The sequence below is a fragment of the Suricata suricatta genome, chromosome 3 (genome assembly GCF_006229205.1).
Source record: "Suricata suricatta isolate VVHF042 chromosome 3, meerkat_22Aug2017_6uvM2_HiC, whole genome shotgun sequence".
Lineage (NCBI taxonomy): Eukaryota > Metazoa > Chordata > Mammalia > Carnivora > Herpestidae > Suricata > Suricata suricatta.
In genome coordinates, this window is record NC_043702.1 from 122016665 (window position 1) to 122033969 (window position 17305).

Here is a 17305-nt window from a genome sequence, read left to right on the forward strand (position 1 = left end):
GGAAAGAATTTTGAAATAAGTTGAAAGTGTTAGAAATAAAACCTTTCTCCTTCCTTCTCTTCTTTTCTTTCAATAGATATTTACTATCTGCTACATATATATTTAATGGTGTAGGGACTAGAAATATTAAAAAGCTGGTCTCTGCCCTGAAGTCACTTTCAATTTAATTAGGGAGATAAGGCATAATGGAAAAGATTACATGAATGATAACAGACATCAAAAGATACATACGTGTGATTTAATGACGCAATATGTGATTATACAGCAAGAAGTGTTGGCACTTAGTGCTACAACTTTCAGGTGGATATCAAAGAGGCTGGGTGGCCCTGGAAGGCTTCCCAGGGGAGGAGGATCTTCAACTGTGCAGGAAAAAGAAGCACGGCGCCCTTCTGAGAGAAGGAACCAAGCTAAGAAGAGGATGAAAAGACTGTGATTAAAATTTTGTATCTATAACGGAATCTCAATCATGTTTCAAACTAGATGCTTAGAGAAAGAAAAGAAATACAGAAAAATATTCACTGTGGATGGCTTCGACCAGTGGAATGACTGTTTTCTTGGTGTTTGCATTTTCCAAATTAAGTATCATTAAATTTAAAAAATAATATTTAATAAAACTTTTAAAATAATGTATCCATTTCCTATCAGCATCCAGCTCACAAACCTTCTGGTGGGAAGACAGGACTATCTCTCCTAGCTTATGCTTACACCACACCACAGAATTATTATTTTTTGTTTTTCTCGCAGAAATGTGGGGGCATATTTCCATGATTAATGCTTTGCTCATCATGTTAGGTAATCTTTGTATTCTGTTTCTTTTATCAAATTAGCCATTGTTCCCATTACCTTCTGTATAATAAAATCATCCCAAACCTTTGTGGTGTAAAACAATTATGTTCAAGGGCATTGTGGGTCAGGTGTAAAGAGGGGCACAGGGAGATGGTTTGTCTTTGCTTCATAATGTCTGAGCCCTCAGCTGGAAGATTAAAAGGTTTTGGGGTAACTTTACAGCTGGAGGCTGGAATTATCTGAAAGCTCATTAACTCACCTCTGGCAGTAGATGATGGCTATCGACTGGAATGTAAACTGAGGCTGTCAGTCAAAATACCTACCTGTGCCCTCTCCATGTCACCTGGGCTTCCTTAGAAATGGAGGCTGTGTTCCAAGGGTGAGTGTCCAAGAAAGAGAGACATCCCGGCAGAGTCTGTATGATCTTTTATTATCTTTTATGACTGCACTTTGGAAATCACACAGCCTTTCAACACATTCTATTTGTCAAAGGAGTCACATGGGCAGCCGATGCTGCCCCTCTAGTTTCAAGGGAAGGAGAGAGAGACTCAGTCTCTTGATGGGGAAGTGACAAGGTTCCAGAAGAGCATATGGGACTGGAAAAATTTTGGTGAGAATTTTCGGAGAACACAATCTACCACAGCCATTGTCAAGCTTTCTCCTGCAACTAGGTCAGTTTGTACCCACTTATTGCTGGAAAGGCCAGATGAGCCACAAATCTTCAGGCCTAGAGCTATTTCAGGTGGCAAGAGGACCTCTAGGTTCAGCGACATCAAGTATTTGCTGCAAGTTGCTTTCCCACTAGAGAACGAAATGTCCCACCTTCATCATTGAAATGGTTTGGTTTATAATACCCTTGGAACTAGTGTTTATTTTATTAATATGCTGACCAAGACAAGAAAGTTTTGCTGAGAGAGTGACTGTCTCATTGAAGCTGACATTCTATATTTGTAAATTAAGCCATTACTTGGGTGTGAAAGGACAAAACAGACTCAAAAGAACAAACTTGGGGGAAAAAAACAGGAGAGAAGGAATGCATGAGGGAGAGAGGACTGGTGGCAGGAGCTTTTCTAGTATCTTCCATTCACCTTTGACAAGTGGGAAATCTCAGATGATAGTAGTTGGGTCTTGGTGGGCAGAGGATAGCAGAGTGACCTCCAAGCAACAACAAAATGAATTAAGCCAACATAATTATCATCAGCATCGTGCTTTGTTAATAATATATAATTTGATTTATTTCAACTCAAGAAATATGTATTTCGCACTTACTATGTGCCTATGTTAGGTCTCTGAGAAGCACAGGTGAAATTAAAAAAATGATACTCTACTGTCACCAAGTTTCCTTGTCAGGGTGAGGAAGTCTGAGATTTATATATATATTTCATTTTTTTCACCCTAAAATCTGAATGTGAGTTGTCAATCAGAGCGGTGGTACAGAATAAATAATGCTTCCTGAGCTTTTCTGCAGCCACACTTTTAGTACAGAGCAATGGAGATGCTTTCTTTAGTCTTGTAAAAATATTGTCTCAAGGAGCCCCGAGGAATGTTTCAGAAGTGCTTCCTAACTCATCTGACAATAAAAGTCATCTGTTAAGTACACATTTCCCAGTCTTTCTCCTGAAGATTCTGACTCTGTGGATCTAGGGTGGGGTCAGGAAACTATACTTTTACAGAGGATTCTATTGAAAGGAAAATTTGGGAAATTGAGACTTAAGAGAAATTGCAATTGACCAAAGTAGAGCAAAAACCCAAAGAACTACTCATGCACGTAAAAGAAAAAAAAATAGGTAATTAGCTAATTAGGTATTTTGTGCACCTTTCACAGATTGAATCTACACTGGCAACATTGCAATGTAAAAAAATAAATAATAGAAAACTAATAAAAAAGAAATTACTTCAAAATATTCTGTCCATCTATTAAGGTTTTTTCCAGCAAACATGAGTCTCTGACTAAAGTGTAGATGTAGTTTATTATAATTGTGCAGATAAATGCATCACATTAAACTTTTAGCTTATAAGTAGGTTCTGAAAAAAGGTAAAATTAAAAATATCTGATGTTTAGGGGTGCTTGACTGACTCAGTTGGTAGAGTATCTGACTCGATCTCAGGGTCATGAGTTCAAGTCCCATGCTGTGTGTAGAGACCACTTTAAAAAATGTGCAATGTTTAAGATGAAATAAAATTATCTTAAAGAATTTAAGTTTAAATTATACTTATAGTGATCACAAATCACGTTTTTCCCCATTCTTATTCCTCAAAATAAGCACTTTTTCCTTTCAAACTCCTTAGGCTGTAATTTTTCTTTCCCATTGTATCTTGGGAGATGGGACTATCAGCACTGAAAATCCTGATAAAGTCTAATTAAGGCTGAATGTTTCTAAACATTCAAAACAAGTCAGACTTCAATATCCCATCTCACAAGGTATATAACAAGGATTGCCGTGCTCAATGCCAGACCTGGGGTATTTTGGTTTGTTTTAGTTTTGATTGAAAGAATGCACATAAAAGCTCTAACTTTGTGTAGAAGATGCTCAAGATATTGAAATATTCCATCTCTTGAATCATCGTCATCATGATCATGATCATCTTCACAGTCACACTTGACTGAATGGCTCCTTTGTGCCAAGAATAATGCCAAGTGCAGTGGAGGACACAGAGAGGAAAGAAGATACATTTCCCATTCCCCAGAGAAAGACACAGACACCATAGTGCAAGTGAGAAGATAATAGCCCTGGCCCTGGAAGTTCACCAAAAGGAGGAGTGGCAAAGGAGGGCTCTGCAAACAGGAACAGACTTCGTGGAGAAAGCGGCTTTGGAGCTGGCCTACACAAAGTTTCTGGGTTCTATTCTCAACAGTTTCTCAACCTTCCCTAGAAATATCACCGTTACCCTTCATTAATTATTTGGTGATGTGAATGATTAATGTTTAATGCTTTCCTATGGGATGAACTTTCCCAATGAGTTCAATTGCTTGAGCGATCTCCGTGTAAATAACTGAAAGTTGCACAGTGGGAGGAAACAGCAAAGGCTCTTTGATACCAGTTTACCCGAATTTCAATTCATGTGGATCCTTTAATGGTTTCCAGACCTTCTCTCCCTTTGCAAGATGAAGAGGAAAACTGACTAGATCTATATAATGGTTTTCACACATCAGGCCCCCAAACAGGATAATGATTGGATAATTGGAGGCAAAGTAAGTTTTCTTCAATTATCCACGTAATTGCTTCACTTTATAGAACCATTAGAAAGATGGTTTTAAAATAGATGTAAATAACAGAGGGAAGAAGAAAATATCAGGCAAGGAAAAGATTACATATTACATATTATTTCTCTATTTCTTAATTTGCAACCCCCTTCCCCACTGCCACCACCAACAAACACATGTACCTTTAACCTCTTCCAGTGGTACTTGGTGCTATCATTTCCCAAATAAGCTTTGTGGAGATTCTATATCACAAATTGGGTCAATTTTTGCCAGTTCCTATTGCTAAATTAGGACTCCATTTTCGCTTGTCTGCTGTGTTGAGAATGATTATATTATTTATTGTTCAAGGCAGAACACATCTGAAAGTAAAAGCTGCTACTATTATTAATTATTCCAGGACTATTAATATGGGCAAACCAGGATTGTTCTTCGAAGATGAACATACGGTTAATTTAGGAAGTCATTTCCTACCTATTTGCTTTCCAACTTCAAAGAAGGCTTTGGTTCGGTTAGTTCTTCTAGTCCCTTCATCTGCTTGGCCCTGTTCTTGTGGCTTTATCTGCAAACAAACAAACGCCAGCTATTGTTTTATGGGGGTCTTGTAAGTAAAAGTAATGGTTCACGTGCATTTTCTCTACCTAAGTTAATGATCTTGAACTCACTTTGATCTCTGTACTTGCACTGTACTTTATTTGAATGTTCTTCAATGCCTTGACTGCTCTTTAAAATCATCACATGACCTAAAGTGAGGTATTTTATATGAGTTTAACAAATACCTATTTATTTTATTTGATTAGAGCTCATCATCACTGTTTATTTCATACACAAAATACCAAGTACGTGTCAAGCAAAGCAAAAATAGAAGGTATATGGAGTGCCTGGGTGGCTCAGTTGGTTGAGAATCTGACACTGGCTCAGGTCATGATCTTGCAGCTTGTGAGTTTGAGTCCCCCGTCGGGTTTGCTGCTGTCCGTGCAGAGCCTGCTTTGGATCTTCTGTTCCCCTCTCTTTCTGTCCCTCATCCACTCACACTCTCACACTCAAAAATAAATAAAACATTACAAAAATGAGAAAGAATAGAAGGCATATGATGATTCTTAAGATTTTCTTTCATTTTTAAACGTTTTATTTATTTTTGAGAGAGAGATCGTGAGTGGGAGAAGGTCAGAGAGAGAGAGAGAAGGAGACACAGAACTGGAAGCAGGCTCCAGGCTCTGAGCTGTCAGCACAGAGCATGATGGAGGGCTTGAACTCGCAGCTGTGAGATCATGACATGAGCTGAAGTCAGACACTTAACCAACTGAGCCACCCAGGCTCCCCTGTTAAGATGTTTTTTAATTGGATTCTAGAATGTATTGTTCTCCATACCTGAAATAGTTTCTCCTCATATCCCTGTAAAAATCCTGGTTGTCTGTCATGGTCCATCTCAAATCTTCCTTCTCCTTTAAGTCCCACTTATAATTTCCTCAAAAGAAAAAAAAAAAGGAGTTTTGTTTTTCCCCTAAAATATTGTGACACTCATAATTTATATTATATACAATTTAGATTACACACACATATATATTATGGAGACAAGAATACTTGAAAAAATACTTCCTCTTACCAAGACACACTCTGATATTTTAAAAATTATTATTTTATGACAATAAACTATTATAAAAATAAAAAATAAAAATTATTATTATTTTTAAAAAAATCTAATGTTTATTTATTTTAAGGGAGAGAGACACAGGGTGAAAGCAGGGGAGGGGCAGAGAGAGAGGGAGACCCAGAATCCGAAGCAGGCAGGCTCCAGGCTCTGAGCTGTCAGCACAGAGCCTGACTCAGGGCTCCAGCTCACAAACTGGGAGATCATGACCCGAGCTGAAGTCCCACACTCAGCAGACTGAGCCACTCAATCGCCCCTGATATTTTTAAAATTATTACCTTTTACTTTTTAAAAAGTACTGATGGACTTCTTAACAATAGATTTCTTTACTCTGTAATGAATTGTGACCCACAATTTAAAATACACTGTTCTATGGTGCTTGGGTGGCTTAGCGGGTTAAGTGTCAGGCTTCAGTTCAGGTCATGATCTCACAGTCCTTGAGTTCAATCCCCACTTGGGCTCTGTGCTGACAGCTCAGAGCCTGGAGTCTGCTTTGGATTCTGTGTTTCCCTCTCTCTACCTCTCCCCTACTTGTGCTCTGTCTCTCTCTCTCTCTCTCAAAAATAAATAAACATTAAACATTTTTTAAATTAAAACAAAAACAAAAACAAAAACATTGCCCTAGTGCAGTGCTTCCCAACCTGGGATTTAGTATACAATTCACTGGTCCATGAACTTGGGTGGAAAAATAATTATATCTTTATTTTCAATGACTTCTTGCTGAAATTTAGAATTCCCTCTTATGATAACTATTCTTAACAGTATTAACAACACCTATAACGTTGTCACTAATATAAACTTACATGTATTATACACATTATACATATTATAGGACTCTTGAAATATCTCTTATACTCATCAGTGTTTTGGAATTATTGAAGTTACTAGACCTGCTGCTCGGTCTTGTTACTTAATACATTTTTAAAAAGCATGTATGTTACAGTATCATGAATTTGCTTTGTAACATTTTGATCATTGTATTTCACTATAATTGGTTTCCTTTGTAATCTATTATTTTATTTTATACCTTTGTAAGCATTCTGTGAAGGAATCAATGGGCATCACCAGGCCACCAAACGGGTACAGTTTGGAAGAAGGTTAAGAAATCTGCTAAGATACTGTGAGTTTCCTAGAGGCAAATATCTGTTGCATTACCTTTCATACAAGAAAGGCTCAGTAAATATTTGTTGAACACATTATATCTCCAGGTTATTCAGGGGTAATTTAAAGCTGAAAAATTTTAGCCCCATAAGTCAAAAACAGTGTTATGCTGAAAAAAACCTATTTGTAGTGGAAGAGATGGTTGGCTAGGGGTTAGTTAGTTAAGTAGCTGTCTCAACCTTCCCATCCTAATGTGGAAGGGTCCTCTCCCTAAGGGGAAAAAACAAAACAAAACAAAAACCCAAAACCTTCAAGGCAACCTTGCTTTCACTTACTTGAAAACACCCCTCACGATCTTGTAACATGAGACTACTTAATCAGACTAATGTTTGTGTGTTACCATATATGGGGGACAAAGAAGTAAAAAACATGTAAAAAACTACACTACATGGCATTCGGGGCTCAGTTCTTTGGATAAGAACCCAACTGAGAGGTGTGGGCAGGAACAGAGTTGCTTCCTGGAAAGAAAAGCCTCAATGTCATGACTCTGTGCAAAAATCCCGCTATATTACAGGCTTGCTCTGCACAGGAACTCAAACTATTGGGCAAATTGAAATTCAATATGAGTAGACACATGAAGTAATAGTTAAGTTAAAACGTGTTTCTTGGGCTCCTGTAATAAAAAAATCGTTGTGTTTTATGTATATATAACACATGATCTCTTGCATGTGGAATTCATACACAGCTCAGAGAGACAGAACGTCATGAGAACAGAGAGCACAGGTGTTTTAGGAGTCGGCAAGCAGTTTGGTGAGAAGGTTGAGCCAGGAAAGGAAATAGTGGGGACACAGTCTTGAACTCTCAGCTGAGTTGGATTATAGAAAGCTTCAAATGCCAGGCCAAGGAGGCAAGACTTTATTCAACAAGTTTTTAAGGTTTATTGGAGATTTTTGCCATCAAAACAAGGACACGATGTAGGTAATGTTTTAGGAAGCTTCACCTGAGTCTCATTCAGCAGGTATGGAAGGGCACAGCAGCAAGATCCCTACCATGCTGTCTTCAGTTGCTGCTTTTCTCTCCCTTTGGAATCTTGTATTTGTAAACTCTTGCTAGATACTGTGCCCGAACCCCAAATTCAATACTAAACTTCCAAACTAAACTTCCCTGCAAACCTGCAACTCCCTACTTTCCTATTTATGTAAAGACCGCACTCTATCCTAGAAACCATCTTTGATTTCTTCCTATCACCCACTTCCAGAGTTACTCTTCCTCTGGCTGATTCCATTATTAGCTTCCTAAAACTTATCTACCCTCAAAATAGACATATATTAGCCAGTGATAGAAGATTATATTTGGGATCATAAAGCAGAATATTTTTTAAGGGGAAATGTTATATTTTGTTGTTTGCAGTATCGCAGTTTTTGATTCTTCTGTTAAGAGACTGAGTTCTCAGGCTGTCCTAGCAAGTTTATTTCCCTCCTAGTTCTACCTTTACTTCTTGAAGCAGCCACATTGTCAGTGTTCTTTTAAGGCAAATTTGACAAAATAGCTTAGGCTCTCTTTAAATAAGGAGTAACTTAAAAATAAAACAGGTAAAATTAAGACAGATATTTTGTGCACATGGCAAAGAAAATCGCAACAAACAGAGTGGGGACACACAGGGAGAAAGCTCTGTACTGGATCTAGATGCAGTTAACATCTTAAGTGCTCACTGCCATATTCATCCTTCCTTTCATCTGGCTTAGTCCCCTTTAGTGCCTACTCATCTTTTCTTAAATCCTTGACCTTTCTTTCACGGATTTCAAGGGGACGTTTGTCCTAACTGGCTTTTACTCACATCCCCAACTAGCTTTCACTCTGGAAGCAGCTGATATTATGGAGTCCCAGCTGTTCCTCTTAAAGATACATAGTATCTCAGCATTGAAAGAGGCAGACAGTGTATCAATTCAAAATATGCCATAGCTTGCCTGTCGAATATCACCAACTTAAACTAGACAGATCTCTTTTCTCAGGGGCTTCTTAAATATGATTTATATGTGAATAAAGGACAAAGGAGATGGCCAGAGGTGTTGGCTCCTTTTCTGAGATCTGCTTGTTCTTTCTCACTATCAGCAGAGTATCTGATCTTCATCAGGCCAGAGACTTGAGCTGTCCAGAGTTTTTTGGACAATGTTTAGGAATGAAGAACTCCTGTTCATCAGGCAGTTTAAGGAAGTCCTTGATGACTTCTGGAATAATCTGCTGTGCACATGAGTGGACAGTGAGTTTTAGGTGTTATTGAGCTGGGAGATTCTGTTATAGCAGAGTTTCCTCAAGCTTTGCACTTTTGACTTCTTGGGCCAAATAATTTTTTGTCTTTTAAATTGTAGGATGTAGCATCCCTGATTTTTATCCTCTAGATATGGCACTTCCTTGGCCATACAACCAAAAATGTCTCTAAATATTGCCATATCCCCACCCCCCTGGCCCAAGGGGAAAAAGTACCCCTGGTTTAGAACCATCATGATATAGTTAAGAGGTGGTAGATGGTGGTTACTTAGCCCACGTCTTAAAGATTATATACATGTTTTCTATATTCTTTCTTGCCATTTTTTGGCATATATTGTGCTTTACATATGGTAGCATTTCTCTATACTAAATTTAATTTGTAATTCAAGTTAATTTTCTTGTTATATTTATCTATTGAGTCATAACATACATTTTCCCTTTATTTAACAACCATGTAGAAAAACATCCAGTTTTTCAAAGTTCAACTCCAGGGATCTTTGCTTACTCTCACTATCTGAAGTCTTAAAACTAAGGACAAACTATCACAAATAGAAAGTCAGGTGAAGAAGCTAATTTATGGGGAAGATGAGTTCTATTTTACTGAGGGAAATTTGAAATGATGGTAGAATCTCTAAATGTTATATCCACCAACTACTTGAAGAGAGGTTGGCTGGGAGTCAACAGTACACTTAATCAACTGAAATTATGACGTGTCTAAGAAAAAAAATGAAAAAACTCAGAGGACTGAAGACTAAGCCTTACCATGGAGCTATGGAAATGAAACAGGCAAAAAGAAAAGAGAATATTGATTGGTTGAAATAGTAAAAGCTAATAATTGAATAGGTGAAAGGCAACTCTGCCACAGGGGTATGAATAAAGCCCAACAGTAGGAGAAAGGAAGAAAGAAGGAAGGAAAGACTAAAGGAAGGAAGGAAAGAAGGGGAGAAAATTTCTGTCCACCAGCTGTATATTTTAGAAGATCGTTGCAGGGACTTGTGGAAAAGTAGTGGGTGGGCTTGTGGTTTGGAGAAAGGGGATTGAAAAGGTGCCTGATAACTTGGAAGCCTTGAGATAAGCATGTATTCTCTAATAGGACTTCCTTGGCTGTAATCTGCTAAGGAGCACTTGAAGAGCAACTGTTCCCTATCCCAAATAAAGTAATTCCTGGAATGGAAGGGAAAGGTGCCCAACATGGTAAAGGACGTCAGATAATCCCCATCCTTCTGTTGTCCCTGTCTTCTTCTTAACTTTCTTTTTTAAAATTCTTATTCAGTTTTGAGAGAGAGAGAGAGAGAGAGCGAGCGAGCGAGCGAGCGCGGGAGCGCAAGAGCCAGTGAGAGAGAGGGTGCAAAAGTGGGGAAGGGGCAGAGAGAGAAAAAAACACAGAATCCAAAGCAGTCTCCAGGCTCCTAGTTGTCAGCACAGACCCTTGACATGGGGCTCCAACCGACGAACTGCAAGATCATGACTTGAGCTAAAGTCGGCGCTTAACCAACTGAGGCACCCAGGTGCCCTTTCTTTTTAACTTTCATATCATCATTTGCTACTGCTCTTGAGAAGATAAATGCATGCCTACTGAAGGAGAACTAGAGATGAAAGGATTTTATTGTTATATACTGAGAATGGTATCCATAGATCATTGGAATTGTCACCTAATTATTGCCAGGAAAATTAGTTTAGGGTAAACTCCTCTAGAACCAGATCACCATTTATAAAATTTTATAAATACATACAGTTGACTTATTTCAAGTCTCTAAGAATGGGTTAAATCATTCAGGTTCCTGGGAATACAATTAACAAACAATTCAACTTAAAAGGTTTATAAGGAAATTTCGTGGCTCAAATTTAAACATCAGAAGGGCATTTTATTAAGGTGTTTCATTCCCCCCCACCCCCACAACACATGGGCAATATGTGGCCCATGCTTTAATAATACCTGCTTTAAGGGGCACCTGGGTGGTTCAGTCAGTTAAGAATCCGACTCTTTTTTGGTTCCTCTTTATTTCGGCTCAGGTCGTGATGTCGCCGTTTGTGGGTTTGAGCCTTGCCTCAAGCTCCGCAGTGTCAGTGTGCAGAGCCCACTGGGATTCTGTCTCCTTCTCTCTCTGACCCTCCCCGCTCAAAATAAATAAATAAATAAACATTAAAAATAATATCTGCTTCAAACATTTTTTTACACTAAAAATTATGCCATGTTCCACAGCATGCTTCCTGGGGATAACAGTTGAGTCTCCTGACAGCCAAGACCAAAAAAAAAAAAAAAAAAAAGGAAAACACTACTGAGTTATACTTCTATATCTTTATCTAATAAAAGAAGTATCCCTCTGTAGAAACTAACTTCCTTTCAGTGTCAGTCTGAAAGGACTGTATCACTTGAGAGAGATGAAGGAACACATTAGGCCAGCGGCCAAACGTCGTCTTCTGCCCGGAGCAGAAGCTAATGCCTCCTCCATACTCTCTGCCATCTAAAAGAAGAGAGCTACAAGAGGCGCTTGAGAAGAAAAGCGGTCAAGCCTTTTGCAGTTTCAGGCAGACGCCAGCTACCGAGAGATCTTTAGGGACCCCAGTGGCCTAAAAGTCCAGGCTGGACACACTGCTTCTCATTAAAGATTGAGAACCAGACACTTTTTTTGCTCCTCACAGTAGAAATAGGCGTGTGTACGTGACTGCCTTCCTCGCTTTCGGTGAATTCCAACTCCCTCAACAGGAGCCCAAGTTTTCCCTTCCGGCTCCTTCGCGGTGCACCCAAAGCACGAATCTAACAGAATGCACACCTACCCAACCGATCCCTACAGAGAAATCGGGGACGGTGAAATATTTCTGAAAAGAAGAAGCGACAGACTTTACGCCCAACCAATCAGGTGAGAGGAGATCTAGGCACAGCCTCTTTCCTCCCACCAATCATCACCTACCTCGATGGGCCGGGCCCATCGACGCCCGGAAAACACCTTTTAAATTTTATTAGTATAGCTTCCCCCCCCCCCCCACCGTCATTCTAGGCCATCCCACGAACTGTGCTCAAAAGAGGAAAACTGAGTGTAACAATTCCAAAGCTGGTCATTCTGGCGGTGAGAAGCGAAACTATAGACCTCTCCATCTAACTGTGATTCTAGGAAGAATAGGGAATTCGAGAGGAGCGTTCCAGAGAGCAAACTACAACTCCCAAGGGGCCTTGCGCGGAGGCGGCACGCCCTGGGCGAGGGGGCGGACCATCGCGAAAAAGACGGCTGAGGGTCACGGGGCTCCTCTCTGACTTCCTGAATGTGAGCCACCAACGGCCTGGACTTTGAGGTGGGCGGGGCGGCGGCAAGACCGGCCAGTCTCTAGCGCTTTGTGTCCTACTCCCTCGGCTGCTCCGCCTGAGACGTCGGAGGGGGCGTGGCGCGCGCGGAGGCTGGTGGGGGCGCGAGCGCCGCGGGTCGTGGGTGACGCGTCTTCTTCCAGCTCAGCGGTGTGTGAGGTGGCGCGGCCCCGCCGGTGATTGGCTGTTGGGAGACGAGTGAGCCGCGGCCGTTGGTCGCCGGCGGCACGGAGGGAGAGCCGGGTCGGGTGGGAGGGATATGGGGCGGCTGTGGCGGCGGCGGCGGCTGGAGGAGGCGGGCGCGGACGAGCCGGCGGCTGCGGCAGTCCCAGGAGTCCTCCTGTGAAGCGCCCCAGTCGGCGCCGCTGTGGGCCCTTCGGAGAGGGCGGCCAGCACGCGAGCCGCTGAGGAGCCGCTTCGCGAGCGCCGCAGCCCTAAGGACTCTCGGTCCCATCCTCGCGTTCCTGCTCCGGCTCCTCCATCTTGGCCTCGGCAGTGGCGGCTGCCGGGAGGATGTGCCGACTTCTGGCAGAGGGAAGAAGGAGGAGAAGATGAAGAAGTACCGGCGGGCCTTGGCCCTGGTCTCCTGCCTGTCTCTGTGCTCCCTGGTCTGGTGAGTTGCCGCGACGATTTGGGAGTTTCCCGTGAGGGGGAGGGGGGGAAGTCCGGGTCACACCCCCCAATCGTCTTGGGTTTTAGGGTGCGGGGTCTCCAAGGCCCTTCCGGAACGACACAGATTACTTCGCTCCTCTCCCGCAGGCCGTCCTGCCTGTGCTCCGGGAGGTGTTCGCGGGGTGGTGTAGAACGTACAAAGTGGGAGAGCGAGGTGCCGGAGCCGAAGGGACCACCTGAGTGCCTTTGTACTCCGTTACTGTGCCGCTTGGAGACGGCGGAGTGTTGGGGTGGTTGTCGGTTAGATGCTAGGTTAAGTTAGTTGCCCGGGTTTACTGCCAGCCGCTCGCTTTCGTGGTGTGATACGGGCAGCAAGAGGGTCGGATGTGGTGTGTTCCCGACGTGCGATTTTAAAAAAACGTGATTGTCACGAGCGCGAGAATAATGTACAAGCCGTAGTTGGGGCCACTTCTTGCTGCCTTTGGCTTCGCGTGCGCTTCGGGCTGCTGTTCTGGAAACTTTGGGGGACATTAAGAAGCACTTTATCATGAAAGCCGATGATGGAAGGCCGTTGAGTTTAGCAACAGTGGCTTCGGTGTAGGGTGCACGGTAGTTTCTGGTGGTGTGTGGTTTGGATGATGTCTCTTAGTAATGGGACGACACGTCCTGTATTTTGAAGGCGGGAAGAGTGCTTTGTTCCTAAAGTTTATGGAGTTTCTGTTGATCCTTGGCATATTTGAGCCACTTTGAGGCGCAGAGAGAGTTTGTCAATGAAAGGGTCGGCATCATCGTACTTGGAAAAGACATTTCCTCCTTCCGTCGGAATTTCTTTAGAGACTTGTGACGTTAGCAGACTCTTCGGTCAGAGTGATTTGCTGGTTATTATATGAAAATCTAGAGTAACAAAGTTTCTTGTTTTTTTGCCTGGAAAACACCGACGCTGTCTTCATTTTACGGGTGCCCAGTAGACTCCAAGGATATCGAAGTTGTAGAGTTGTTGCTCACATGAAATAATAAATCAGAGGGAAAGGAAAACACTTGCCTGACTGAGGAATTTTGATGAGAAGATTGATAGAAGTTTTAGAGAATAAACCATTTGGCCTTTTGACTTTAATTCCAAACCCTTTTAATAGGATCACTGCCAGTCCCCCTTTCTACTTGTTAGTATCTTGCTGGGTATGAAGCAGTGCCTGCAGGAGGCACACTCACCGCATTTTACATTTCAGTTTGCAGGTGAGATCCCTGAACCTTCTGTTCATATCCACCTTTTCCGGGCTGATTGGTAGCTTATAGGTTATGTATCATTTATTTCATCTTTCTCCTTGATTTTGCCCATCTTCAGACCATGTTACTCTTCACCAGCCCATTCTGAAACAGCTCCTAGGGCAAAGTTTACACTTTTCATTCAAGTTTAAAACGTACCAGCATCTCTGATTTTTTAAAACTGAAATATATTTGACATTGTAGCATTGTGTAAAGGTGTACAAGATGTTGATTTGATACATTTATATATTGAACTTTGATTGGCATTGTTGGGATAGTTACTACTTTTATCATGTAACATAGAGTGATCATTTCTTTTTTGTGGTTGGAATAATTAAGACCTAGTCTCAGAGTAAATTTAATGATTGTTACACAATATCCTTATCTATATGCACTATATGCCACACCAGATTTTCAGGACTTAGTTATCTATTAGTTGCAAGTTTGTATCCTAAAACATGATATTTTTCCCCTTAAATTTTAATTGGATGGTAGAGATGAAATCAAACATTACAATGTATTTCCTAAAATCATTTGTTTATTTAAAGTAACCATGCTTTTGTTACTTTGTGTAACTGCTGGCTATCTTTTGTTCAGGCTAACTTCAATATGGTTTCTCAGCTTTATTTATTAGCAATAGTGAGATCATGACCTGTTAGGGGGAAAAATCATTTGGCTTAGTATTGAAAGTAGTAGTCATAAAGTTCTGTAAAGTTTGTTACTCTCACAGTGAAGAATGGATGTTGTGAGTTTAAGAATGAAAAGTTTAAGAAACTTCAGCTTAAGAAACAATTGGGTTAGTGTATTTTGAGATTAGTTTGGACTGCCAAATTTAGGGATAGTTTAATTATTCTTTACTGAAGCCGTGAAAAGGGCATTGAAAAGAGGATATTTAGACTTGAGATTTTCTTGGAAGGGTATGATGAGAATGGAGAAGAGGAGTGGTACGTGGTAGTGGTGGGCAGATGGTATGTTATGTGTTTGAGATTTTTCCTCAGGAAAATGTAATATTGAAATCATTGCACTGATTCAACTGAAGGTCTAATTCTTGTTATAGTGTGCTCCGTATATCATTTCCCAACATCTCTATTCCCCCTTTACCAGTAGTGGATATATTAAGTCATTGGTAGGGGTAAACAGATGTTTATGGAAGAGTTAAGCTCCTCTTACTAGTCATTTTTGTCTTCTTGTCATTCATAAATTGCCCCAAATTTTTTGATGTTTCATTTTTACGCTGTTATCATTTTGTAATTTATGAATGCTGTATGTTCATACTATGGTCCTCTAGTTTCTAAGCTCTCCTCCCTCCTCCAACCAATATTACTGAACTTTGTTATCTCCTTGTTTAGACTCTCACACCTTTACGGATCTTGATTATGTCACCCTTCTTTTTCTTTTCAGCCTAGAGTCCTAACCTTAGATTACTTTCACGTGAAACCCATCCTTCCATCTTATTATTCATTCTGGTTGCTATTTTTTTTTACTTTTGAGTATATTATGTGGTTCTTGGTCAAGTAGCACACAGAGTATTTTAGGTATAAGTGTACTGTAGCCGCAGCACAGAGTTATAATGATAGCTGAAATTTATTGTCCTCTATCTCCGTGTCTAGCTTGTGGTGTGTACTTTACACATTTTAGCACATTCACTCTTCACAACAACCCTATGAGGTAAGTATTATTGTAAACCTCATTTTGCATTTTATAGTTAAGAAAGTAGAAAAGTTAAGTAATTTGGCAAGGTTAGGCAGCTATTAAGTTTAGGAGCTTGGATTGGAATCTAGGCAGCCTGATTCATGGTGGAAGATCCTGACTGTTGTCAAAGGTCAGAAGGCCTGTGTTCAAGGTATGGCTCCATCACTTACTAGATAGGTGTCTATACACATGGTACATAATTTCTTTGCACCTTAATTCTTATATCCTAAAAGTAGGAAAATAATTCATTCACACCTTATGGGATTATTAGAAGGATGAAATGAGATAATACATATGACAGATCTTTATAAAATAGTAAGGGTATATTATCTATATATTTCATCATAAAATATTCAACAGAGATTTTGTGTACTATACACATTGTTATGCACATTGAAAACCTCAAAATAGGGTAACCAGCTTAATCCTGGTTTTATCAAAGTCCCATGTCCCAGGAAGTCCCTGTATGATTTCCTACTGCTGCTGTAACAAGTTGTGAAAAAGTTAGCACCTTGAAACAGCATACATTTATTATCTTACAGTTCTGGGGCTAGAAGTCCAAAATAAGTCTTAACTGGGCTTACATCAAGGTGTCAACAGAGTTCCTTCTTAAGTTTCGGAGGTAAAGAATCTGTTTCTGGGGACACCTGGGTGACTCAGTCAGTTAAGCGTCCGACTTTGGCTCAGGTCATGGGTCATGATCTCCTGGTTCTTGAGTTTGGGCACTGTTTTGGGCCCTGTGCTGACAGCTTAGAGCCTGGATTCTGTGTCATTCTCTCTGTTCCTCCCCTGCTCGCCCTCTCTCTCTCTCTCTCAAAAATAAAGAATAAAATTTAATAAAAAAAGAATCTGGGGCGCCTGGGTAGCTCAGTCGGTTGGGTCTCCGGCTTCGGCTCAGGTCAGATCTCACGTTCCTGGGTTCGAGCCCCACGTCAGGCTCTGTGCTGACAGCTAGCTCAGAGCCTGGAGCCTGCTTCTGGTTCTGCGTCTCCTTCTCTCTCTCTGCCCCTCCCCCTCTCATGCTCTGTCTCTCTCTGTATCAAAAATAAATAAAACATTAAAAAATTAAAAAAAAAAAAGAATCTGTTACTTGAACCTTTTCAACTTCCAGGGCTACCTATGTTCTGTGACTCCTTCCTCGAATCATTCCAACCTCTAGCTTCAGTCCTCACATCTACTATGGACTGATCCTCCTGCCTCCTTTTACAAGCATATTTGTGATTACATTGGACCCACCCAGACAATCTAGGATTATATCCCCATCTCAAAATCCTTAATTTAATCACATCTGCAAAGACCATTTTAGCATGTAAAGTCATATATTCAGGGATTAGGTCTGGGACATCTCTGGGAGGCATCTTGCAGCCTGATATACTGCCCTTGGTCCTGTCAAACTGGGAACCCAGCAAACTGGGAAGATTGGTCATCA

At 40.9% G+C, this 17305-nt stretch overlaps 1 protein-coding gene and 1 long non-coding RNA gene across 7 annotated transcripts in view; one reads left to right on the forward strand and one right to left on the reverse strand.

The window, feature by feature from the left end:
- Window positions 1-219: 219 nt before the first annotated feature.
- On the reverse strand, window positions 220-11967 carry LOC115288074. The gene is made up of 4 exons (XR_003906799.1): window positions 11921-11967; window positions 5360-5456; window positions 4463-4550; window positions 220-407 (listed from the first exon to the last, which is right to left on the reverse strand). It is a non-coding gene; the product is annotated as an uncharacterized LOC115288074 (long non-coding RNA).
- Window positions 11968-12762: 795 nt separating this feature from the next.
- SUCO (SUN domain containing ossification factor) overlaps window positions 12763-17305 on the forward strand; it is a 90633-nt gene continuing 86090 nt past the window's right edge. For all 6 annotated transcript variants that reach the window (XR_003906798.1, XM_029935065.1, XM_029935064.1 and 3 more), the window contains exon 1: window positions 12763-12922. Coding sequence is in view for 5 of the 6 variants with exons in the window: in XM_029935065.1 (XP_029790925.1) it covers window positions 12861-12922 (62 nt within the window). In the remaining variant the exon portion in view is untranslated. The remainder of the gene's footprint in view (window positions 12923-17305) is intronic.